Consider the following 26,640-nt stretch of genomic DNA (forward strand, 5'->3'; position numbering starts at 1 on the left):
TGAGTTATGGAGGGTCCAGGTCGGGAACACTGTCGGGAGGACAGGGAATTACAGCAAGGAAGGACCAATAAGAATTAAAGAAGTGCACTAAAACGGAAAGCGCTTACCCAAAATCCAAGAAAGTTAATTTTAAGATGAAGGAATTGGTATCGCAAGCGGTGAATGCCTGCAATGAGGCAAAAGAATAGCTGCACAAGCTACCAACATATGGCGTACAACTAACACACAAGCCCTCCTCTCAGGATATGATAGGGCTCATTATGATCAGTTATAGAAACTACTAGACCACCTACCTGATCAATATAAGGCACAGGCAAACAACCTTATACAAGAAGGCAAGCTAATTTCTAATGCCTCAATCAAGTGCGCACTAGATTTAGCAGACACTGCATCTAGAGCTGTAAATACTAATGTCGTACTTAGGAGACATGCGTGGCTACGCATTTCAGGATTTAAACATAAAGTGCAAACTGCCATTTTAAATCAACCATTTAATCAAAACCAATTGTTTGGACCAGAAGTAGACACAGCACTTGAAAAAATGAAGAAGGATACAGACACTGCCAAATCTATGGGAGCTTTACAGTCCACACAAGCTAAAAGTTATTTTCGTCGCTCCTTCTACAGAGGAGGCTCCAAACAAACTGGGGCAGACAATACAACATCCTTCAAATCTAACACACAAACATCCTCTCACAAGGGATACTTTAGAGGAGGATATAGAGGGAATAACAACAAAGGAAAAGGTTGGGGTAACAACAATAATCAAACCTCTTCCACCACAAAACAGTGACTTCCCTCTGCTCCCCCAACAGCATTCCACCCCTGTGGGGGGCAGATTAACATAATTCCTGCCTGTCTGGAACTCCATCACAACAGACAAGTGAGTAAGACAGATTATCCAGTATGGCTACTGCCTAGAACTCACAGCAACTCCTCCACACATACCCCCCAGGCAGCGCCCAATGTCTACAGAACACCTTACTCTGCTCAAACAAGAAGTTCTGTCACTTCTACAAAAGGACGCAATACAAATAGTTCCTTTACAAGAACAAGGAACAGGGGTTTACTCGCTGTATTTTCTAATTCCCAAGAAGGACGGGGCACTAAGACCAATCCTCGACCTCAGGCCCCTCAACTATTACATAGAATCAGGTCATTTTCATATGATCACTTTACAACAAGTGCTCCCACTGCTGCAACAAGGCGTTTTCCTTACAACACTAGACCTAAAGGACGCCTACTTCCACATTCCTATACATCCTGCTCACAGAAAGTATCTAAGGTTTGTACTGGAAGGACAACACTATCAGTTCAAAGTCCTTCCATTCGGAGTGATAACGGCACCACGAGTATTCACAAAGTGCCTAGCAGTAGTAGCAGCACATCTCAGGAGACAACAAATACATGTCTTCCCTTATCTAAACGATTGGCTCATAAAAGCCAAGTCATTCAATCAGTGTGTCCAACACACACATCAGACAATTAAATCGTTGCACGACTTAGGGTTCAATCAACTACACCAAGTCACAGCTGCAACCCTCTCATATACATCAGTATCTAGGGACTACAATAAACACGTCTACAGCTCTAGCGTATCCCAGTCCAGCAAGGATACAGAGCATTCAAGCCTTAGTCACAGCCTTTCAACACCAACAATCTCTGCAAGCCAGAGTGTTCATGAGACTAATAGGCATGATGGCATCTTGCATCTTCCTAGTACCATATGCAAGACTGCAAATGCGTCTGTTACAGGAATGTCTAGCACAACAGTGGAACCAGGCTCAAGGTCAACTAACAGACCTGGTGTTGGTAGACAGCCCACACATCGCTCTCTGCAGTGGTGGAACACCAAAAACGTGACAAAAGGGCGGCCGTTCCTCGAACCTGTTCCACAACTAGTGCTCAAAGCGGTCGCATCTCTCATAGGATGGGGAGCCCATCTCCCACATCATACAACTCAAGGACAATGGAAAAGTCAACAGAAATTGTTCCATATCAACCATTTTGAGCTGCTAGCAATATTCTTAGCACTCAAAACATTTCAAGTACAAGTACAAAGCTGTCTTAATCCGGACGGACAGCATGACAGCCATGTATTATATACAAAAACAGGGGGGGGGGACGACACTCTCTACAACTGTCCCAGCTCGCACAGAACAATTGGAGATGGACCATTCCACAAAACATATATCTGTTGGCAGAGCACCTTCCAGGAGTTCACAATCAGATAGCAGATCTTTTGAGTCTGCAGACACAACAAATTCACGAATGGGAACTACATCCGCAAGTTTTCAACCATTCCTCGACAAATGGTGTCATCCAGACATAGATCTGTTCGCCACACACAAAAATGCAAAATGCCCAACCTTCGCCGCCAGGTTTCCACACCCGATGTCCAAGGGCAATACGATATGGATGAACTGGTCAGGCAGATTTGCATACGCTTTTCCGCCACTACCACTAATACCATTAGTAGTACGCAAACTCAGACAACAGTCTCTCAAATTAATCCTGGTAGCTCCCACATGGCGCGCCAACCGTGGTTCACCACACTGCTAGAACTCTCTCTAGTTCCACACCAAAAGTTACGACTGACTCCATCCCTGCTAACGCAGAACCATGGAGACATCCGACATCCAGACCCAAATCAACTGAATTTGGCGATCTGGCTCCTAAAGTCTTATAGTTTGGTTATCTTAACCTTTCCACCAGACTGTATGAACATCATTAAAGAGGCCAGGAGACCTACTACCAGAGCTTGTTATGCTGCTAAATGAAGAGATTTGCCATCTATTGCAGCAATACCCAAATTGATCCCCTGGATGCTTCCATCCAGAATATCATTTGCTACCTTTTACATTTACAAAGGTGTAACTTGGCATATTCATCCATATGCCTGCACCTTGCAGCAATTGCAGCATATTTACAAAACAGACAACATCTGTCTCTTTTCAGAGTACCTGCAATCAAAGCATTTATGGAAGGATTAAAAAGAATCATCCCACCCAGGTTGCCACCTTCTCCAGTGTGGAACCTAAACGTTGTTCTTACAAGACTCATGGGACCCCCTTTCGAGCCTTTACATAAATCTGAACTGCAATTCCTCACGTGGAAAACAGCTTTCCTTATTGCTATTACCTCTCTTAGAAGAGTAAGTGAGATACAAGCTTTCACAATACAAGAACCATTTTTGCAACTACATCGTAACAAAGTGGTTCTAAGAACTAATCCAAAATTCCTTCCAAAAGTCATTACTCCTTTTCATTTAAACCAATCTGTAGAGTTACCTGTGTTTTTCCAAAACCCAGACTCTGAGCAGAAAGGGCTCTACACACACTAGATGTTAAAAGAGCTCTTCTCTACTATATAGATAGAACTAATTCTTTTCGCAAAACAAAACAACTGTTTGTGTCTTTCTCTCTACCTCATAAAGGCAACCCCATCTCTAAAGGTGGAATTGCAAGGTGGATTGTAAAATGTATACAAATATGCTATCAAAAAGCAAAATGTACATTAACAGTTCCTCCTAGATCGCACTCCACAGGCAAACTGGGAGCCTCTATGGCTTTCTTAGGAAACATCCCCCTAGAGGACATATGCAAGGCGGCAACATGGTCTACAACACACACCTTCACTAAACCCTACTGTGTTGATGTGCAAGCCAAGCAGCAAGCTGCAGTAGGCCAAGCTGCCCTTAAAACTCTCTTTCAAACTACTGCAACGGATACAGGTGACCACCGCTAAGGGAGACACTGCTGCACAATCGATGCTAAGTGTAGTATCTGCAGCTCATATGCCTCGAACAGAAAATGCTACTTACCAGTATGCATCTGTTTTTGGCATGTAGAGCTGCAGATTACTACACGCCCTCCCGCCTCCCCGGGACCTGTATGCTTTCCAATTTTATCTTACTTAGATGCACACGCATGGACATCCTTTTCTTTGCTTCTACTAACTCTATCATTTCCCATCATGGTGAAAAAAACAATCTAAGGATGGAGCCGATGCCCATGCGCACTATCGTCCAAGGGAGGAGTCACCTATCTCGTTACTACAAAGACTTCTTCCAAGACGATAAGAACATGCAATCATCCAAGCCCAACACCAGGTGGCGATCTAATGCTAAGTGTAGTAATCTGCAGCTCTACATGCCAAGAACAGATGCATACTGGTAAGTAGCATTTTCCTTCTTCCCAAGGAGCTACTCCTACCTTACCAATGTTCAAAGGCATGTTAAAACACACGGATGAGGTATTTAAGGGCCCTGTAAGGGCGAGGATAATTACACCTAGGGTGGACAAAAAATATAAACCCTCTCCTACCGACCCTGTTTACATTAGAGTCCAGCTGCCTTAGACTCTCTTGTAGTCTCCAACGCTCGCAAGAGAGCTAACTCACAAAACATAGGTGAGGCACCTCCTCCTGATCAGGAGTCTAAGCTTATTGATGCATCTGGTAAAAGAGTGGCTTCACAAGCAGCAAATCACTGTTGCATTGCCAACGCTCAAGGTCTGTTGGCTCGTTATGATAGGGTATAATGACTAAGTTGAAGAATCAGTCGCACTCCTGTTTGTGGAAAAGTAGGTCTTCTGAATAAGTTAAACTTTTTTAGGGCACTTCGTTAGATCACATGCACAGAGCTGCTTTAACCAGGGGCTAACACTTTGACCTATTGAGTTAAACATGCTGACATTACCGTTTAACTCTATGTGCACTAATTTGTAAGCGCCAACTTCTATGGCTCTCATGTTCGTTTCTTCCTTGCTATGTATGCATGTTATCTTTTCACCCACATCCTTTTTCACCCGCTCCCTTTTAAATTACACAGCACTATTTTTCTTTACATTCATAAAGTTCTGAGATTTACACCCATTTCGTTTTCTTTCCAGGGATTATCCCCTGACGAAGGGCTGGTCTCGAAATGCATTGGGGCTATATAAAAGTTCTGTGAAGCAACAGTAGTTCATACATACTCCTCAAGGATGTACTAGAACGTACTTATGATATGCATTATATCACTATGAAGTCATAAAAATGGATGATTTAAACAAAGACAGAATACATTTATTTCGCAATTCAAGAATTGTGTGAAACAATCCATAAAAAGCGACTGGCTCGCTCAGGAGTGCTATAGATTTGGCTCTTTCCAAGTGAAGGGCAGTCTTTTCAGTCATTATGATAGGGCTCATTACGATGAGTTAGAGCAACTCATACAACATTTACCTGATGAATACAAATCTAAGGCTAATGACCTTTTTCAGGAAGGTAAACTTATCACCAATACATCCATTAGGTGTGCCCTGGACGCAGCAGACACAGCTGCTTGTGCAGTCAACACCAGTGTACTCTTACGCAGGCATGCTTGGCTGAGAATATTGGGCTTCAAGCCGGAGGTACAAACCTCCATCCTTAACCAACCATTCGATAAGGAGCATCTCTTTGGCCCAACTGATGATACTTCACTGGAAAAGATAAAAAAGGACACTGAGGTCGCAAAGTGCACGGGGGCTTTGCAGTTAGCGGCCACTAGGAGTTCCTTTCGCCGCTCTTTTTACAGGGGTGTTTCTAAAACTGTATCCACCAAAAATCCCTCCTCCTCTTACAAAGTCAACAACCAATCCCCCTCTTCAAGAGGTTATTTCAGAGGGGGTTTTAGAGGAAACAATGGTAAGGGAAGAAGCCGAGGTAACTCCACACGCACTCCCCCCGCAAATAAGTAGTGACTTCTTTCCGCTACCCACGATCATTCCACCCCTGTCGGGGTATGTCTCTCCCAATTCCTACCTGTCTGGAATTCAATCACTTCAGACAAGTGGGTACTAAAAATTATCCATTAATGGTTACTGCCTGGAGCTTACAGACACTCCCCCAAATATTCTTCCATGATCACATGCAATGTCACCAGAACATCTCACCCTCCTAAAGCAAGAGGTTATCTCTCTATTGGAAAAACACGCTATAGAGCCAGTCCTCAATACCAGGGGACCGGGGTATACTCCCTGTATGTATTAATTCCCAAAAAGAACGGCTCTCTCAGGCCTATACTAGACCTCAGAGAACTAAATCTGTACATTCAGTCAGACCACTTTACATGGTCACACTCCAATAGGTGCTCCCACTCCTTCAGCAAGGCGACTTTCTTTCCACTCTGGGCTTAAAGGACACCTATTTCCTTCTTCCCATTGACTCGGCTGACCAGAAATACCTCAGGTTTGTGGTTTACGGACAACATTATCAATTCAAAGTTTTCCTTTTCGGAGTATCTACAGCACCCAGAGTTTTTACCATGTGCTTGGCAGTAGTCGCAGCTCATCTGAGAAGACAGCACATTCACATCTTCCCCCTACCTAGACGACTGGCTAATAAACTCCTTCTCACAACAGAGCTGCCTATGCCACATTCCAAAAACAATCCAACTTCTTCACAACTTTGGGTTCACTCACTGTAAACCTCACCAAATCTCATCTCAAACCATCCAACACACAAGTGTATCTAGGAGCCACAATAGACACTCAGAAAGCTCTAGCGTGTCCCACCCAGTCAGAATCCGCCACATGCAGACTCTAATATAGCAGTTTCAGCCTCAACACTCATTTCCAGCTCGAGTGTTCATGCAATTACTAGGAATGATGGCATCTTGCATTTTAATCGTTACTTGCACAAGACTCTAAATGCGTCCCCTACAGGAATGCATAGCACGTCAGTGAAATCAGGCTCAAGGTCAGTTATCAGATCTAGTGTTGGTGGATGGCCACACCCATTGCTCTCTGCAGTGGTAGAACATAGAAAACCTTTCCAAGGGGCGGTCATTCCTCGACCTGGTTCCACAGATACTGCTAACAGCAGACACATTGATCACTGTTTGGGGAGCTCATCTTCAAAAACATACCTTTCAGGGCATGTGGGCTCTGCAACAAAAACAACTCCACATAAACCATCTAGAACTGCTAGCAATTTTTCTACGTTGAAAACTTTTCAACTTCATCTAGTAGGCAAAGCTGTCCTGATTCGCACAGACAACATTACAGCAATGTACTACATACAAAAATAGGGGGGATACACTCTCTCCAGCTCTCACAGCTAGCCCAGAGCATCTGGAGATGGGCCATACCTCAAAAAATATAACTCCTTGCCGAACACCTTCCAGGAGTGAACAATCAGATTGCAGTTCTGCGAAGTTGTCAACGACAGCAGATCCACAAATGGGAACTCCACCTTCAAGTTCTCCTCCCATTCTTCCAAATGTGGGGCTTCCCAGAGATAGATCTGTTCGCCGCCCACCTAAACGCAAAATGCCCAAACTTCGCATCCAGGTATCCACACCCATTGTCCAAAGGCAATGCACTATGGATTAATTGGTCAGGGACATTTGCTTATGCTTTTCCGCCTCTCCCACTCAATCAATTAGTGGTTCGGAAGCTCAGATAGCAGTCCCTTACACTAATCCTAGTTGCTCACACATGGACCAGTCAACCCTGGTTCACAACCCTGTTGGAGCTATCAGTAGTTCCTCACCAAAAACTACACCTTACTCCCAATCTTCTCACTCAGAACCATGGAGAAATAAGACATCCAGATCCCAGTCATCTCAACCTTGCGATCTGGCACCTGAAATCCTAGAATTTGGCTATCCTAATCTTCAGGCAGACTGCATGAATATTATCAAAGAGGCTAGGCACCCTACCACAAGAGCATGCTTGCAGCAAAGTTGAAACGGTTTGTCATTTACTGTAATAACAATCAAATCAATCCGCCAGATGCTTCAATCCAAAACATTATCTTCTATCTTTTACATCAACAGCATTCCAATTTAGCGTACGCTTCCATACACTTACATCTTACTGCAATAGCTGAATATCCACAAAACAGACAGCATGTGTCTCTTTTTAGAGTGCCGTCTATTAAAGCGTTTATGGAAGGACTTAAAAGAATCATTCCCACTAGACTTCCACCTGCTCCAGTGTGGAATCTCAACATAGTTCTTACAAGACTCATGGGTACCCCATTTGACCCATTACACAAATGTGAACTACAATTTCTCACTTGGAAGGTAGCATTCCTCATAGCCATCACATCTCTGAGAAGAGGGAGTGAGCTTCAGGCACAAACCATAAAAGAGCCATTTTTACAAATACACCAAAACAAAGTGGTCTAACTCCAAATTTTTACCTAAAGTAATTTCTGCCTTTCATATCAACCAATGTGTTGAGCTGTCTGTGTTCTTCCCTCGACCAGATTCAGTGGCAGAACGTGCTCTCCACACCTTAGATATCAAAAGGTCATTACTATACTACATAGAAAGAACAAAACTTTTCAGGAAATCCAAGCAACTTTTTCATTGCTTTTGCTCCACCACATAAAGGCAATTTAATATCAAAATCAGGTATTGCAAGGTGGATAGTTAAGTGCATTCAAATATGCTACATTAAAGCTAAACGCACATTAACAATTCCCCTAGAGCGCATTCTACACGCAAACTGGGGCTTCTATGGCATTCTTAGGAAATATACCCATAGGTGATATCTGCAAAGCTGCAACCTAATCTACACCACACACATTCACAAAACACTATTTTGTAGTTGTGTTAGCAAGACAGCAAGCTAGTGTGGGCCAGGTAGTTTTACGTACACTATTTCGGACCACTGCAACAGCTACAGGTTAGCCACTGCTTTGGGAGATAACTGCTATGTAGTCTATGCACAGCATATGATCTACAGCTCATATGCCTCGAACGAAAAATGCTACTTACCCAGTATGCATCTGGTCTTGGCATATAGAGCTGTAGTCATATGCGCCTTCCTGCCTCCCCGGGTACCTCTACCTGCTGCAGTAACAGCTTACTTAGATTCAATATTCATGGACATCTTTCTTTACTACTTTTACTAACTCCATCATCACCCTTTACGGCAAAACAATCTAACAATGGGATTGATAACCATGCGCACTATCACCGAAAGGACCTACCTCATGACTAGAAAGACTTCTTCGAACAAAAACAAAGTGCAAACATCCGGACCCAACACTAGATGGCGACCTATGCGCGGCATATGACTCTACAGCTCTATATGCCAAGAACAGATGCATACTGGGTAAGTAGCATTTTCCTTCTGGTTTGCTAGGTAGTTTTTTGTGTGCAGTTGTGTTTATGCAGGAAGAGGAGGTTTTGGAGTTCTCTATTAAGTTTTATGAACTTTAAAACCTGTGCTTGCTGTCGTCCATACATGTTAGTGGTCTATTTATAATTTAGACAAACCTGAGATGAACCTTGTTGTGACATTTGCTGGATCTTTCCAAATCTTCAGGTCTGTAAGTCAGAAAAACGTGTCAACTCTGCATACTCTAACAGCTTTTTCAACAACGTTTATCTGTTTCTCCACTTCCCCTCAACCTTTCTTGCTGCTAGGTCATCCGTCTTGCCTGCAGTTCACACCAGTGATGATGGCAGCAGTGAAGACGTATCGCTGGCAGTGCATCGAGTGCAAGTGCTGCAACATATGTGGAACATCCGAAAATGATGTACGTGCTATCCTAACTTTTGAAAGATCTTTCCACATGATGATTTCTTGAAAAAAAAAGGTGAAGGGCTCTAGAACCTTGGTATCACACTGTGTAGTCAGTTTGATTTAATTAAGCTAGAGGTTTGGTATATGCATGCATTCCTTATCGATATAGGCAAGGCCCTCTATCCCAGAGATACACAAAAAAGCAAACACTCAGTTTCAAGGTAGGAACTTCTGCTTAATTAATATATAACACAGACCTACAGTAGTTAAATGACAGAAATTCCCATGATCATTTTTGTTAGATACTTTTTTCTTTTTTTATTCGCATTATTCAGACCTCAGACGGTATGTTTCTTAGGTCATTCTCAGCAATAAAAGGTATAACATCTTACTACTGAGACCATATTAGGATACATACCCTAATTGTGCATAAACACCATTTCTTTTAGTCTCACGCTCACCAAACAGAATGTACATCTCCAGACTTCTTTAATGTCCTCGTACACACCGATATACTGTAAACGTTCCAATGTTGACTATAATTTATCTAATTGTTCCAACCTTTGCCACTGTTCACATCATTATTCTTCACCTGCACGATGCACTATGAAATCAAACTATTTCAAGATGGCCCCCTTAGAAGTAGTTGCTGGCATACTCGATCCTTCTTCGCATATATGCTGGTCTTTTAATGCCATACAAGTTTTCTGTCTTCTTTCAGCGACTGATATTGGCACTTTTTTGGCCTTGGTTCTTTTTCAGTGTGTCTTTTAAAACTTGACCCATCTCGCTACGTTGGGCCTTATGTAATAAGATACTTCTGCCCATTCCCCTGCATGTGCAACGTCTTTAATTTCCAGTGTTTGTTGGCACTGCACTTTCCACAGCCACAACGTTGCTTTAACCTTCTATTCTATAACACGGTGCTCCAGGTCATTACTGACCACTTTTACCTTGATGCGCACATTACCTTCTCCCTTGAATACAAACTTTCCGTCTTCAGAAATAACTTCCACACAAAGTTGGGACCACCTTTCTCCTAATATAGGTTCTTGGCTTTGAAGTCAACCTGACTTTATGCTGCCCTCACCACTTTGAACTCCTACTTCACAAGTACTTGTACTCACCAGATCCTTGACCTCGATGGACCTCTCTGACATAATTATCCCTATTAGTCCCAGTTTTGTAGTGTGAATATCCCTATTTTTTGTTTTCGTTTTACACTTGTTGACAATTCGGTGCTATGTCTCTCCATTGATGACACCAGATTTACGCCATTGAACCCTATCTGCATGCTCGCTATTGTTAGATTCTTTTTTTCCCACTATTGGATTTGAAAGCATGGACCAGAGCTGTGGATCAGAGAGCGTGGAAAAGCAGTTTTAGAGGAAAAGCATGAAATAAATAAGTGCTGAAATAATGTGAAGATCCTTCGACTACAAATGGATGTCAAGTGAAAATGCAGAAAAGCAATCTAGTGTGTTTGAAAGGCTGACAAAGACATCAACTGCTTGGGTCAGAGACTGTAAAGAGGGTATGGAGCACACACCCTTTCTGATTCTGCCCCAACTGCTATCACACATTCTCCCAGAAAGGCAGCCAAGAGGTTCGCAGCCTTTTTGCTGAGAAACCATCAGCTGGGGGATTGCACAGCTTGTTTGGAATTTCATCTTAAAACACTGAAGTAAAGGGAAAACAAATGTGGGCTTGCCACACTATGACTCCGATGCAGAAATATGTGCCCTTGAAAAGGTGGAACTCTCCAGCGAAAAAGAAAATCCTGAGGGAACCGAACTGGTGCAGGGGGACTATCTTTTGAGCTGGAAGAAAGAGAAGACACCTAAAAAAAATCAAACCATGAGGGACATAAATGGCAGGTAACACTGTGCATGGGCTCCGAGACAAAACTGAGTCAAAACAGCACTCCCAGACTTACCTTTTGCAGAACGTTTCGCAGTCGAAGGAAAGCAAAGGAATATAGAGTCTCAAGGATCCAAGACAAAGGATACCACTGATGGCAAACCCTCTAAACCCAGTATAAACAAGAGGTGATTGAGGGCACAGGAGGGAGAAGGAAGCCTGTTAAACTGAATCTTCGAGGACGAGGCAGTCTATGATCGACATTGAATAGAAAACTCTTGAGGTAAAGAGAAAGAAATAGAGACTCATAACAGAAATGAAAGCATTGCTTTGGTGGAAGATGAACTTCGTTGACTACTTGAAGGGGTACAAAATTCCCAGACTCCTTGAGCGAAAGTTCTTCTTGAGAAAGAACCGTAGAACTAGAGGCACCAGCCAGCTGAGAACCAACAGGGGTTCTAGAAGAAAAGATCTACAAATATGAGGATTGGCCTGGTGGAGGTTAATTTGGGCATGAATTCTTCAACAGCAAAGTCTTCATAGATGAAGGGGTGTTTTTTTTTTTTTTAAATAGATACTCCTGAAGAGGGAATAGATGCATACCTCCTGAGGCAATACCTATCAGACACCATTGCCACATACAATGCAGTCATAAAAGGGCGGGAGACAAGTATGGAGTCAAATTAGAAGAGGATTAGCTAGAATCCTATTTTCTCTTGGAAACACTCATGCCACCTGAAAGGAAGAATTAGTAACTCCTGACGCTACATAGCATTCCATTTTTTAAAATAAATTCTGTTTATACATTTTCTCAGTTAAAGTACGCTTATTCAAAACTATAGCCTTCGACATAGTTGTGAACACTCTGATACTTAGCCAACTCTCCCGTCTTGTGTCCCCAACATTTGGTATCATCTATGAACCATACATTATGGACTTTGTTTGACACAGTGCAGGTAAACGTAAAAGGTTCCATTCACGTTGCATCCTAGTATACCCCACACTTGGTCAATACACCCTATATTCCTCCCATAGGCCCAATTACTTTTCCTACTTTTTCAGATCAGCTCTGGTATACGAATTGCTTGGCTTTACTACACCAGTCCAAGTCCTTTTCCCAGTCAAACCCTCTTGGCAGGAGGTTTGCTCCCTTGGCCTTAACTATGTTCCTTTTGGCTACCACTGCCGACACCATGAGCCAAATCCTGTGGTATTTGGGCCTATCCTATCCAGTTACATAAAGGATGCCTGCATAGTATTGTAGATCAAGGGAGGCCATCAGGGAGCCAGCCATTGCTAAGTTACTGACAACCAGGGTCAAACGAAAGTGCAAGCAACCCGCTCAATAGTGTGCCAACTTGAAAGAAAAGATTTACAAAAAGGGGGTGGTGATGAACAGAGTGTCTGAGTTAAACAGACCACTCTTACCCAGTCCAAAGATCAGGGCTTGATCCATCACCGTTATTTATCTCACTGCCCCATCCCAGCTCAGAACCTGGCTATATGCAAATCAGTCTGTCCCTGGCCCAGTGCATCATGGGAACAGGGCAGACTAAACTACCAAGCCAATTCTTCACCAGAAAGGAGACAAGCTACCGGGGACCGGTTTCTGGCATTTCAGCCTTCTTCGGCCCGGCTTGCTTGAATCCTGATGGAGCAGTGAGAAAGGGACTCATGTCTGAGTATACCCTGCCACACCTATAGTGGCCAAAAACGATTTACAAAAAGGGGGTGGTGATGAACAGAGTGTCTGAGTTAAACAGACCACTCTTACCCAGTCCAAAGATCAGGGCTTGATCCATCACCGTTATTTATCTCACTGCCCCATCCCAGCTCAGAACCTGGCTATATGCAAATCAGTCTGTCCCTGGCCCAGTGCATCATGGGAACAGGGCAGACTAAACTACCAAGCCAATTCTTCACCAGAAAGGAGACAAGCTACCGGGGACCGGTTTCTGGCATTTCAGCCTTCTTCGGCCCGGCTTGCTTGAATCCTGATGGAGCAGTGAGAAAGGGACTCATGTCTGAGTATACCCTGCCACACCTATAGTGGCCAAAAACGATTTACAAAAAGGGGGTGGTGATGAACAGAGTGTCTGAGTTAAACAGACCACTCTTACCCAGTCCAAAGATCAGGGCTTGATCCATCACCGTTATTTATCTCACTGCCCCATCCCAGCTCAGAACCTGGCTATATGCAAATCAGTCTGTCCCTGGCCCAGTGCATCATGGGAACAGGGCAGACTAAACTACCAAGCCAATTCTTCACCAGAAAGGAGACAAGCTACCGGGGACCGGTTTCTGGCATTTCAGCCTTCTTCGGCCCGGCTTGCTTGAATCCTGATGGAGCAGTGAGAAAGGGACTCATGTCTGAGTATACCCTGCCACACCTATAGTGGCCAAAAACGATTTACAAAAAGGGGGTGGTGATGAACAGAGTGTCTGAGTTAAACAGACCACTCTTACCCAGTCCAAAGATCAGGGCTTGATCCATCACCGTTATTTATCTCACTGCCCCATCCCAGCTCAGAACCTGGCTATATGCAAATCAGTCTGTCCCTGGCCCAGTGCATCATGGGAACAGGGCAGACTAAACTACCAAGCCAATTCTTCACCAGAAAGGAGACAAGCTACCGGGGACCGGTTTCTGGCATTTCAGCCTTCTTCGGCCCGGCTTGCTTGAATCCTGAAGGAGCAGTGAGAAAGGGACTCATGTCTGAGTATACCCTGCCACACCTATAGTGGCCAAAAACGATTTACAAAAAGGGGGTGGTGATGAGCAGAGTGTCTGAGTTAAACAGACCACTCTTACCCAGTCCAAAGATCAGGGCTTGATCCATCACCGTTATTTATCTCACTGCCCCATCCCAGCTCAGAACCTAGCTATATGCAAATCAGTCTGTCCCTGGCCCAGTGCATCATGGGAACAGGGCAGACTAAACTACCAAGCCAATTCTTCACCAGAAAGGAGACAAGCTACCGGGGACCGGTTTCTGGCATTTCAGCCTTCTTCGGCCCGGCTTGCTTGAATCCTGATGGAGCAGTGAGAAAGGGACTCATGTCTGAGTATACCCTGCCACACCTATAGTGGCCAAAAACGATTTACAAAAAGGGGGTGGTGATGAACAGAGTGTCTGAGTTAAACAGACCACTCTTACCCAGTCCAAAGATCAGGGCTTGATCCATCACCGTTATTTATCTCACTGCCCCATCCCAGCTCAGAACCTGGCTATATGCAAATCAGTCTGTCCCTGGCCCAGTGCATCATGGGAACAGGGCAGACTAAACTACCAAGCCAATTCTTCACCAGAAAGGAGACAAGCTACCGGGGACCGGTTTCTGGCATTTCAGCCTTCTTCGGCCCGGCTTGCTTGAATCCTGATGGAGCAGTGAGAAAGGGACTCATGTCTGAGTATACCCTGCCACACCTATAGTGGCCAAAAACGATTTACAAAAAGGGGGTGGTGATGAACAGAGTGTCTGAGTTAAACAGACCACTCTTACCCAGTCCAAAGATCAGGGCTTGATCCATCACCGTTATTTATCTCACTGCCCCATCCCAGCTCAGAACCTGGCTATATGCAAATCAGTCTGTCCCTGGCCCAGTGCATCATGGGAACAGGGCAGACTAAACTACCAAGCCAATTCTTCACCAGAAAGGAGACAAGCTACCGGGGACCGGTTTCTGGCATTTCAGCCTTCTTCGGCCCGGCTTGCTTGAATCCTGATGGAGCAGTGAGAAAGGGACTCATGTCTGAGTATACCCTGCCACACCTATAGTGGCCAAAAACGATTTACAAAAAGGGGGTGGTGATGAACAGAGTGTCTGAGTTAAACAGACCACTCTTACCCAGTCCAAAGATCAGGGCTTGATCCATCACCGTTATTTATCTCACTGCCCCATCCCAGCTCAGAACCTGGCTATATGCAAATCAGTCTGTCCCTGGCCCAGTGCATCATGGGAACAGGGCAGACTAAACTACCAAGCCAATTCTTCACCAGAAAGGAGACAAGCTACCGGGGACCGGTTTCTGGCATTTCAGCCTTCTTCGGCCCGGCTTGCTTGAATCCTGATGGAGCAGTGAGAAAGGGACTCATGTCTGAGTATACCCTGCCACACCTATAGTGGCCAAAAACGATTTACAAAAAGGGGGTGGTGATGAACAGAGTGTCTGAGTTAAACAGACCACTCTTACCCAGTCCAAAGATCAGGGCTTGATCCATCACCGTTATTTATCTCACTGCCCCATCCCAGCTCAGAACCTAGCTATATGCAAATCAGTCTGTCCCTGGCCCAGTGCATCATGGGAACAGGGCAGACTAAACTACCAAGCCAATTCTTCACCAGAAAGGAGACAAGCTACCGGGGACCGGTTTCTGGCATTTCAGCCTTCTTCGGCCCGGCTTGCTTGAATCCTGATGGAGCAGTGAGAAAGGGACTCATGTCTGAGTATACCCTGCCACACCTATAGTGGCCAAAAACGATTTACAAAAAGGGGGTGGTGATGAACAGAGTGTCTGAGTTAAACAGACCACTCTTACCCAGTCCAAAGATCAGGGCTTGATCCATCACCGTTATTTATCTCACTGCCCCATCCCAGCTCAGAACCTGGCTATATGCAAATCAGTCTGTCCCTGGCCCAGTGCATCATGGGAACAGGGCAGACTAAACTACCAAGCCAATTCTTCACCAGAAAGGAGACAAGCTACCGGGGACCGGTTTCTGGCATTTCAGCCTTCTTCGGCCCGGCTTGCTTGAATCCTGATGGAGCAGTGAGAAAGGGACTCATGTCTGAGTATACCCTGCCACACCTATAGTGGCCAAAAACGATTTACAAAAAGGGGGTGGTGATGAACAGAGTGTCTGAGTTAAACAGACCACTCTTACCCAGTCCAAAGATCAGGGCTTGATCCATCACCGTTATTTATCTCACTGCCCCATCCCAGCTCAGAACCTGGCTATATGCAAATCAGTCTGTCCCTGGCCCAGTGCATCATGGGAACAGGGCAGACTAAACTACCAAGCCAATTCTTCACCAGAAAGGAGACAAGCTACCGGGGACCGGTTTCTGGCATTTCAGCCTTCTTCGGCCCGGCTTGCTTGAATCCTGATGGAGCAGTGAGAAAGGGACTCATGTCTGAGTATACCCTGCCACACCTATAGTGGCCAAAAACGATTTACAAAAAGGGGGTGGTGATGAACAGAGTGTCTGAGTTAAACAGACCACTCTTACCCAGTCCAAAGATCAGGGCTTGATCCATCACCGTTATTTATCTCACTGCCCCATCCCAGCTCAGAACCTGGCTATATGCAAATCAGTCTGTCCCTGGCCCAGTGCATCATGGGAACAGGGCAGACTAAACTACCAAGCCAATTCTTCACCAGAAAGGAGACAAGCTACCGGGGACCGGTTTCTGGCATTTCAGCCTTCTTCGGCCCGGCTTGCTTGAATCCTGATGGAGCAGTGAGAAAGGGACTCATGTCTGAGTATACCCTGCCACACCTATAGTGGCCAAAAACGATTTACAAAAAGGGGGTGGTGATGAACAGAGTGTCTGAGTTAAACAGACCACTCTTACCCAGTCCAAAGATCAGGGCTTGATCCATCACCGTTATTTATCTCACTGCCCCATCCCAGCTCAGAACCTGGCTATATGCAAATCAGTCTGTCCCTGGCCCAGTGCATCATGGGAACAGGGCAGACTAAACTACCAAGCCAATTCTTCACCAGAAAGGAGACAAGCTACCGGGGACCGGTTTCTGGCATTTCAGCCTTCTTCGGCCCGGCTTGCTTGAATCCTGATGGAGCAGTGAGAAAGGGACTCATGTCTGAGTATACCCTGCCACACCTATAGTGGCCAAAAACGATTTACAAAAAGGGGGTGGTGATGAACAGAGTGTCTGAGTTAAACAGACCACTCTTACCCAGTCCAAAGATCAGGGCTTGATCCATCACCGTTATTTATCTCACTGCCCCATCCCAGCTCAGAACCTAGCTATATGCAAATCAGTCTGTCCCTGGCCCAGTGCATCATGGGAACAGGGCAGACTAAACTACCAAGCCAATTCTTCACCAGAAAGGAGACAAGCTACCGGGGACCGGTTTCTGGCATTTCAGCCTTCTTCGGCCCGGCTTGCTTGAATCCTGATGGAGCAGTGAAAAAGGGACTCATGTCTGAGTATACCCTGCCACACCTATAGTGGCCAAAAACGATTTACAAAAAGGGGGTGGTGATGAACAGAGTGTCTGAGTTAAACAGACCACTCTTACCCAGTCCAAAGATCAGGGTTTGATCCATCACCGTTATTTATCTCACTGCCCCATCCCAGCTCAGAACCTGGCTGTATGCAAATCAGTCTGTCCCTGGCCCAGTGCATCATGGGAACAGGGCAGACTAAACTACCAAGCCAATTCTTCACCAGAAAGGAGACAAGCTACCGGGGACCGGTTTCTGGCATTTCAGCCTTCTTCGGCCCGGCTTGCTTGAATCCTGATGGAGCAGTGAGAAAGGGACTCATGTCTGAGTATACCCTGCCACACCTATAGTGGCCAAAAACGATTTACAAAAAGGGGGTGGTGATGAACAGAGTGTCTGAGTTAAACAGACCACTCTTACCCAGTCCAAAGATCAGGGCTTGATCCATCACCGTTATTTATCTCACTGCCCCATCCCAGCTCAGAACCTGGCTATATGCAAATCAGTCTGTCCCTGGCCCAGTGCATCATGGGAACAGGGCAGACTAAACTACCAAGCCAATTCTTCACCAGAAAGGAGACAAGCTACCGGGGACCGGTTTCTGGCATTTCAGCCTTCTTCGGCCCGGCTTGCTTGAATCCTGATGGAGCAGTGAGAAAGGGACTCATGTCTGAGTATACCCTGCCACACCTATAGTGGCCAAAAACGATTTACAAAAAGGGGGTGGTGATGAACAGAGTGTCTGAGTTAAACAGACCACTCTTACCCAGTCCAAAGATCAGGGCTTGATCCATCACCGTTATTTATCTCACTGCCCCATCCCAGCTCAGAACCTGGCTATATGCAAATCAGTCTGTCCCTGGCCCAGTGCATCATGGGAACAGGGCAGACTAAACTACCAAGCCAATTCTTCACCAGAAAGGAGACAAGCTACCGGGGACCGGTTTCTGGCATTTCAGCCTTCTTCGGCCCGGCTTGCTTGAATCCTGATGGAGCAGTGAGAAAGGGACTCATGTCTGAGTATACCCTGCCACACCTATAGTGGCCAAAAACGATTTACAAAAAGGGGGTGGTGATGAACAGAGTGTCTGAGTTAAACAGACCACTCTTACCCAGTCCAAAGATCAGGGCTTGATCCATCACCGTTATTTATCTCACTGCCCCATCCCAGCTCAGAACCTGGCTATATGCAAATCAGTCTGTCCCTGGCCCAGTGCATCATGGGAACAGGGCAGACTAAACTACCAAGCTAATTCTTCACCAGAAAGGAGACAAGCTACCGGGGACCGGTTTCTGGCATTTCAGCCTTCTTCGGCCCGGCTTGCTTGAATCCTGATGGAGCAGTGAGAAAGCGACTCATGTCTGAGTATACCCTGCCACACCTATAGTGGCCAAAAACGATTTACAAAAAGGGGGTGGTGATGAACAGAGTGTCTGAGTTAAACAGACCACTCTTACCCAGTCCAAAGATCAGGGCTTGATCCATCACCGTTATTTATCTCACTGCCCCATCCCAGCTCAGAACCTGGCTATATGCAAATCAGTCTGTCCCTGGCCCAGTGCATCATGGGAACAGGGCAGACTAAACTACCAAGCCAATTCTTCACCAGAAAGGAGACAAGCTACCGGGGACCGGTTTCTGGCATTTCAGCCTTCTTCGGCCCGGCTTGCTTGAATCCTGATGGAGCCTGAATCCTCAGAACCTGGCTATATGCAAATCAGTCCCAAATGAGTCCCTTGCTCATTGCACCATCAGGATTCAAGCAAGCCGGGCCGAAGAGGCTGAAATGCCAGAAACCGGTCCCCGGTAGCTTGTTTCCTTCCCAGTGTAAGAATTGGCTTTTGTAGTTTGGTTTGCCCTGTTCCCATCATGCACTGGGACAGGAACAGACTAATTTGCATACAGCCAGGTTCTGAAACTGGGATGGTGCAGTGAGCTAAAAAACGGTGTTGGATCTAGCCCTGATCTCTTGACTGGGTGAGAGTATTCTGTTTAATTCAGAGACTCTGTCCCTCACCACCCCTTGTTGCAAATATTTTTGTCCACCCTAAGCGTGGAAGGGTATACTCAGATGTGAGTCCCTTGCTCATTGCACCATCAGGATTCAAGCAAGCCGGGCCGAAGAGGCTGAAATGCCAGAAACCGGTCCCCGGTAGCTTGTTTCCTTCCCAGTGTAAGAATTGGCTTTTGTAGTTTGGTTTGCCCTGTTCCCATCATGCACTGGGACAGGAACAGACTAATTTGCATACAGCCAGGTTCTGAAACTGGGATGGTGCAGTGAGCTAAAAAACGGTGTTGGATCTAGCCCTGATCTCTTGACTGGGTGAGAGTATTCTGTTTAATTCAGAGACTCTGTCCCTCACCACCCCTTGTTGTGAATATTTTTGTCCACCCTAAGCGTGGAAGGGTATACTCAGATGTGAGTCCCTTGCTCATTGCACCATCAGGATTCAAGCAAGCCGGGCCGAAGAGGCTGAAATGCCAGAAACCGGTCCCCGGTAGCTTGTTTCCTTCCCAGTGTAAGAATTGGCTTTTGTAGTTTGGTTTGCCCTGTTCCCATCATGCACTGGGACAGGAACAGACTAATTTGCATACAGCCAGGTTCTGAAACTGGGATGGTGCAGTGAGCTAAAAAACGGTGTTGGATCTAGCCCTGATCTCTTGACTGGGTGAGAGTATTCTGTTTAATTCAGAGACTCTGTCCCTCACCACCCCTTGTTGTAAATATTTTTGTCCACCCTAAGCGTGGAAGGGTATACTCAGATGTGAGTCCCTTGCTCATTGCACCATCAGGATTCAAGCAAGCCGGGCCGAAGAGGCTGAAATGCCAGAAACCGGTCCCCGGTAGCTTGTTTCCTTCCCAGTGTAAGAATTGGCTTTTGTAGTTTGGTTTGCCCTGTTCCCATCATGCACTGGGACAGGAACAGACTAATTTGCATACAGCCAGGTTCTGAAACTGGGATGGTGCAGTGAGCTAAAAAACGGTGTTGGATCTAGCCCTGATCTCTTGACTGGGTGAGAGTATTCTGTTTAATTCAGAGACTCTGTCCCTCACCACCCCTTGTTGTAAATATTTTTGTCCACCCTAAGCGTGGAAGGGTATACTCAGATGTGAGTCCCTTGCTCATTGCACCATCAGGATTCAAGCAAGCCGGGCCGAAGAGGCTGAAATGCCAGAAACCGGTCCCCGGTAGCTTGTTTCCTTCCCAGTGTAAGAATTGGCTTTTGTAGTTTGGTTTGCCCTGTTCCCATCATGCACTGGGACAGGAACAGACTAATTTGCATACAGCCAGGTTCTGAAACTGGGATGGTGCAGTGAGCTAAAAAACGGTGTTGGATCTAGCCCTGATCTCTTGACTGGGTGAGAGTATTCTGTTTAATTCAGAGACTCTGTCCCTCACCACCCCTTGTTGTAAATATTTTTGTCCACCCTAAGCGTGGAAGGGTATACTCAGATGTGAGTCCCTTGCTCATTGCACCATCAGGATTCAAGCAAGCCGGGCCGAAGAGGCTGAAATGCCAGAAACCGGTCCCCGGTAGCTTGTTTCCTTCCCAGTGTAAGAATTGGCTTTTGTAGTTTGGTTTGCCCTGTTCCCATCATGCACTGGGACAGGAACAGACTAATTTGCATACAGCCAGGTTCTGAAACTGGGATGGTGCAGTGAGCTAAAAAACGGTGTTGGATCTAGCCCTGATCTCTTGACTGGGTGAGAGTATTCTGTTTAATTCAGAGACTCTGTCCCTCACCACCCCTTGTTGTAAATATTTTTGTCCACCCTAAGCGTGGAAGGGTATACTCAGATGTGAGTCCCTTGCTCATTGCACCATCAGGATTCAAGCAAGCCGGGCCGAAGAGGCTGAAATGCCAGAAACCGGTCCCCGGTAGCTTGTTTCCTTCCCAGTGTAAGAATTGGCTTTTGTAGTTTGGTTTGCCCTGTTCCCATCATGCACTGGGACAGGAACAGACTAATTTGCATACAGCCAGGTTCTGAAACTGGGATGGTGCAGTGAGCTAAAAAACGGTGTTGGATCTAGCCCTGATCTCTTGACTGGGTGAGAGTATTCTGTTTAATTCAGAGACTCTGTCCCTCACCACCCCTTGTTGTAAATAACTTGAAAGAAAAGGGCAGTCTCCATTATTGTCACCACAGGCTGGAAAAGAACAAACACACTGGCAACCATTGGACCACTGACAACCATGGAGTCTGACAGGGAAAAGGAGCAGTTGGAGATGATAGGCAGGAAAATTGAACATTTAGCTGCTTCTCAATGGCAAAAAGCCAATTCACATGTGCTACTAAACAGGTACAGTCACCAGCAATAGGAAGAAATTGAAAATCTGATACAACACCTACCAGATCAGTGTATGAAAGGAGCAAAAAGTGTAATTCAGGAGAGAGAGAACATTGCTAAACCCTGTTTAAAATTAACACTGGATGCAGCAGATACTGTCAATAGTCAGTTATGCAAAGATAATGATAGGTGTGTAGTTTCAAGCCGTAGAGGTACAGGCGGCAGTCATCAATATGCCTTTCACTGGAGACACCATGTTTGGAAACATGGTGGCGGATGCACTGCAAAGCATGAAAAATACAGTGACACAGCAGGATTGATGGAGCTCTCCAATTCTAGGGATCCGTCCAAGGGGCACCAGCCCCAAAGGAGAAGGCTATCTACAAGGGGAAGACGCAACCAGTAGTCGGGCACTCTTCTTTCACTCCATTGATAGAGTCCCATAGTGCTCCATCACAGTGGCACTATAACAACATGTCAAACCAGGCCTTTCGGGAACAGTACAAGGTAGAAATCCAAACTATAGGAGCAAATCTGCACTAGCGGTCCCCTCTTATCTAACATGATTGGGATGGAGAAGTAGAAGATTCCTTCAGCAGAGTGCCGTCACCTCCAGCAAATGTGAGTCTAAACTTTATCCGACTTTGACACTCTATCGAACTAATAAAGCAACCAACCAAAATTAAGGATGGTCAACTACAAAGAAAAAAGTTGTTTCTGAAAAGAGGATCTATTGCACAAACTGATGTTAGAAATAGTTCCTCCTAAGGGTATAGTCCTGGGGGTATATTCAGTTTACGTGTACCAAAGCTAGACAAAACTTTGAAATCTGTCCTAGACTTGTGGGGCTTAAACAACTAGGTCAAGACTCAGAAATTCAGAATGGCAACTCTGCAAGAACTTTTCCCTGAATTTACTGAATAAGGACAAAGAAGGACCAACAAGGCGAGAAAAGAGGACCTTCGCTAAAGATTAGTGCCAAACCATGCCACGCTTCTTACCCTCGACAATCCTGGTGACTAAGGGCCAGATGTATTAAGCTAAATTGCAATCGCAAACACTGAAATTCGCAGAATTTTAGCGTTTGCAATCGCAATTTAGCTGTGTGCAATGTAGGAAAGAAAAACCTACTCACAAAATAAGGAATCGCAACATTTGCAATTCCCTACTTTGTGCAAGCATTTAGAGAATCGCAATTTGCAATTCCCTAAATGCTATTCTAATAGCCATCGCAAATTGCGATATTGCTGTAAGGAATCGCAAATTACCACTAAATTCAAGTTGGTGGTATTAAGCGATTATCGTGAAAAATTCACTTTTGCATTTTTCAAAGTGTCATGTGGCACTCATACATGCCCTTTGGGCATGTAGGTGCGCCACATGTGCACACATGCACATTTCAGGAGTGTCCTTTAGTAAACCCTTCCACCCTTAAAATAGCTTGCGCAATTTGCGAGTACCTATTGGGTACTCGCAAATTGCGCACACAATTCCCATTCATTCCTATGAGCCTCTTGGCCCATAGAAATGAATGGGAAGACATTCCTTATTTGCGAGTCGCAAATAAGAAATGTGTAGGAATCGCAAAATATTAGCAGATTCATACATTGCATTTTGCGAGTATATAATAGCGAATCACAATTCAATAAAATTCACTATTATAAACTAGCAAAATGTAATGTTGATACATCTGGCCCTATATCCAAAAGCTGCATATCCTCTCTAAAACCCTTGGAGAACTAACCAGCATCCCAACAACCAGCAGAAATCTCCCTTTAAGTGGAGAGGCCACTTCCCTGCACTCTGCAGGCTCTGACCACATCTGCCCGGTACACCGTTCTGCCGACCCCTGGGTCCACCAAGCGAGCAGCACCCCAGAAAAGAGGCCTGCCGGCTCCAGGAAGTCAGATCTGTCTCCCTGATTATTTTGGAGCTGCCAGGACCCCCAGGAGACGCCCAGCACCAATACCCTGGGTACCAGTGCAGTTGCAGCAACCAATGCTTTATAAGTGTCCAGACCAGACACCTACTCTGCCAAGACCAACCTACAGATGAGGCACGTCAGCATCACTGAGGCCAGCACAAGAGTGGCCCTGCTGTCCTGTTCTGTCCCCACCACTAGGTCGACCTCAAGAAGTGAGAGCCTCTAACGCAAGTAACCCACCGGGCAAAGCACCTCTGCACCCGAGCTACACAGCCCAATCCCTGCCCACCATTTGTGCCCCCTTGCTCCAGAGACCCTCAAGAGCCAAGTATTTATTTGAGATCTGCCAGACTGGTCCCTCAGTCCCCACTTGCAGCTTTTTTCTTACAGGTAATTTTCCCCATTGACTTCATCTGTAGCAATCGAGGCTACCCATGCAACCAGCACCTCTGCACCCGAACACACTAGGGCAGGTAAACGTAAACTGCTGGTGGTTCTAAGAACCTTGGCCCCTACTTACTTTAGGTCCAGAAGAACAGTCCTGTAAGTCTTTGGCGAGTGACCATATGCAGTTTATGTTCCTCCCTTAGAATAACATTACTAGGTTTGAGCCTCATGCCTCAAGTCTGACAGCTCTTATTTTCTACTGTTTCGCCTGTAAACTTCTAAAACGTATAAAGTACTTATCCGATACCGAAGTTCTTGGTGTCTTAAAATATGTCAAATATGTTATTTTTCTAAATTGGTCTTGGGTTTCTTCTTGTGTGTGTGTGTCCCGTTTATTGACTCTGTGTGTACAACAAATGTTTAGCACTACCCTCTGATAATCCTGAACTGTTTGCCCAAAGTACCACCAAAGACAGGCTTTGGGATTTTTAAATTGAGCCCTATAAGACAATAAGGGTTGTCTGGACTTTCTGCATAGTGTACCTCATTTTAGTAGCACAGTATAGAAAGCCAGCTTCCTACGTTGGTGGATCAGCAGTGGGATACAAGACTTTGCATTTGCTGATACTACTTTGTCAGTATCCACGAGGAAACCCACAATTGACATTAGTCAAAAAAAATGTTGGGACATTTTTACAATTTTTTTATTTTTCTTTATTTTCTAATCTGAACTGTTGGGGCCTTGTATTACATCCCCCAGTTCATTGTATTAGATGTTTTAAAAGGTCTGGCCCAGAGGAGACATTTCAGGAGCTCAACCTGACTCCTTAAATACAAATTAATTTTAATGAATTAAAGAACCGCTGTAAGGTTTGCAAATTTGCAACTGGGCCTAAACTAACCAAAGCACAACTCCAGGAGCTGCTTGCTGAGTTTGATAGAGCCCAAGCAAAAGAAGAAAACACTGACAATACCGAAGACGAAGTTGTCAGTGAAGATGATTCCGTAACCAGCCACCATGGGGATAATTCCCTTACCAATGGTACAGGTGATGAGGTATCCCCTTACATCTGCCCTAGAACTGCACCTAGAGTATCTGTTCCCTATTTGGGGGTAGGTCAGCCAACTTAAGGCATAGAGCAGTACTAGAGAATCAGAATGTGTATCTTGAGAGACTAGCCATAAGAACATCCCATGAGGCCAAAATCCTGGCCATAGAAAGAAAAAGAGCTACAGTGGGTATAGCACCCATAAATTGTGGCAGGAACAACTCAAATCGGGAAAGAGATTAGACTTTGGGTTCCAAAATCCCCAAAGAAATTGCCCCCAAATATTTCGAGGATGATGACATTAATAAGTGGTGCACATGCTTTTAAAGGGCTTGTAGAATGAGGATGTTACACCAGAAACACTGGGTCCCTCTACTTTGGAAGCTCTTCTCAGGAAAGTGTAGGGATATACTCCTGACACAGGATGAGGAAAGTGCTCAGTCCTGTGGCCTCATAAAGGATACCCTGATAGAGGGCTTCGGAATTCGCTACTCAGGAGTACAGAATTTAGTGCTGGGAGACTCGCAAAACCTCGAATCAGACTTGGGTAGACTTTGTTGACTTCTCAGTCAAGACACTAGGTGGCTGGTTGAAAGGTGATCATGTGCAGGATTATGATGGGTTTTATGATTTTATTATGAAAGAACACATTTTGACAAACTACCTCAGACAATTCATACATCCGCATTTGTTAGAATCATCCTTTTCTAGTCCCAGAGAGCTTGCTAAGAATGCTGATGAGTGGGTAAGGACGAGGATACTCAAAAAGTCCCAGGGAGTTACTCTAAAAAGCAGGGATCAGACCCTAAAAAATCCAAAGAGGTAGACGGTAAGACCACCAAAGAAAATTCCTCTGGACCTCAGATCCCTAAAATAAGAAAAAACAATCCCATCCCCCCTCTGACAAGCAGAGACAGGGGGCCCAGAGCTTAAAACATTTCTGGATAACAGGTTGTGTTTTGACTGTCAGCAGCCAGGTCACTACAAGGGTGACCCAACCTGTTCCAAGAGTGTCGTTAGCAGTGGGTTGTCCAGTGTAACCATAGGAGAGGACACCTCAGTCGAGGAGGCCCTAATTGCAGTTAACTGGGAGACAGGACCAGATGGTAAGCTGGTGATCCCTGTGGATGGAAGTAGGAATTTCCAATTCATTCAGGTGAATGAGATCCCTACCACTGTCCTTAGAGAGACATGTGCCAGCCATACCATATGGTGGACAGGTTGGTGTCACCAAAACAATATGTGCTAGGAGAGACAACAAAGTTAAGGGTAGTCCCTGGGGAGATCTCAATTAGGCCTGTAGCCATACTGCCCTGAGAAAGGGAGGGTACCCTTGACTGGCATTAGGTGGTGGTCAGTCCTGACCGCCACTTAGATTGTATACTAGGCAATGAGGTCCCAGAGGTGGTCTGTTCCCAGATG

The 26,640-nt window shown here is 45.4% G+C and overlaps 1 protein-coding gene across 9 annotated transcripts in view; it reads left to right on the forward strand.

Annotated features, from left to right (window-relative positions):
- DPF2 (double PHD fingers 2) overlaps window positions 1-26,640 on the forward strand; it is a 384,345-nt gene that overhangs the window by 339,420 nt on the left and 18,285 nt on the right. For all 9 annotated transcript variants that reach the window (XM_086938040.1, XM_086938042.1, XM_086938046.1 and 6 more), the window contains one exon: window positions 9,407-9,519. In XM_086938040.1, coding sequence (XP_086794166.1) covers window positions 9,407-9,519 — 113 coding nt within the window. The remainder of the gene's footprint in view (window positions 1-9,406; window positions 9,520-26,640) is intronic.

The sequence above is a fragment of the Lissotriton vulgaris genome, chromosome 9, assembly GCF_964263255.1.
Source record: "Lissotriton vulgaris chromosome 9, aLisVul1.2, whole genome shotgun sequence".
Lineage (NCBI taxonomy): Eukaryota > Metazoa > Chordata > Amphibia > Caudata > Salamandridae > Lissotriton > Lissotriton vulgaris.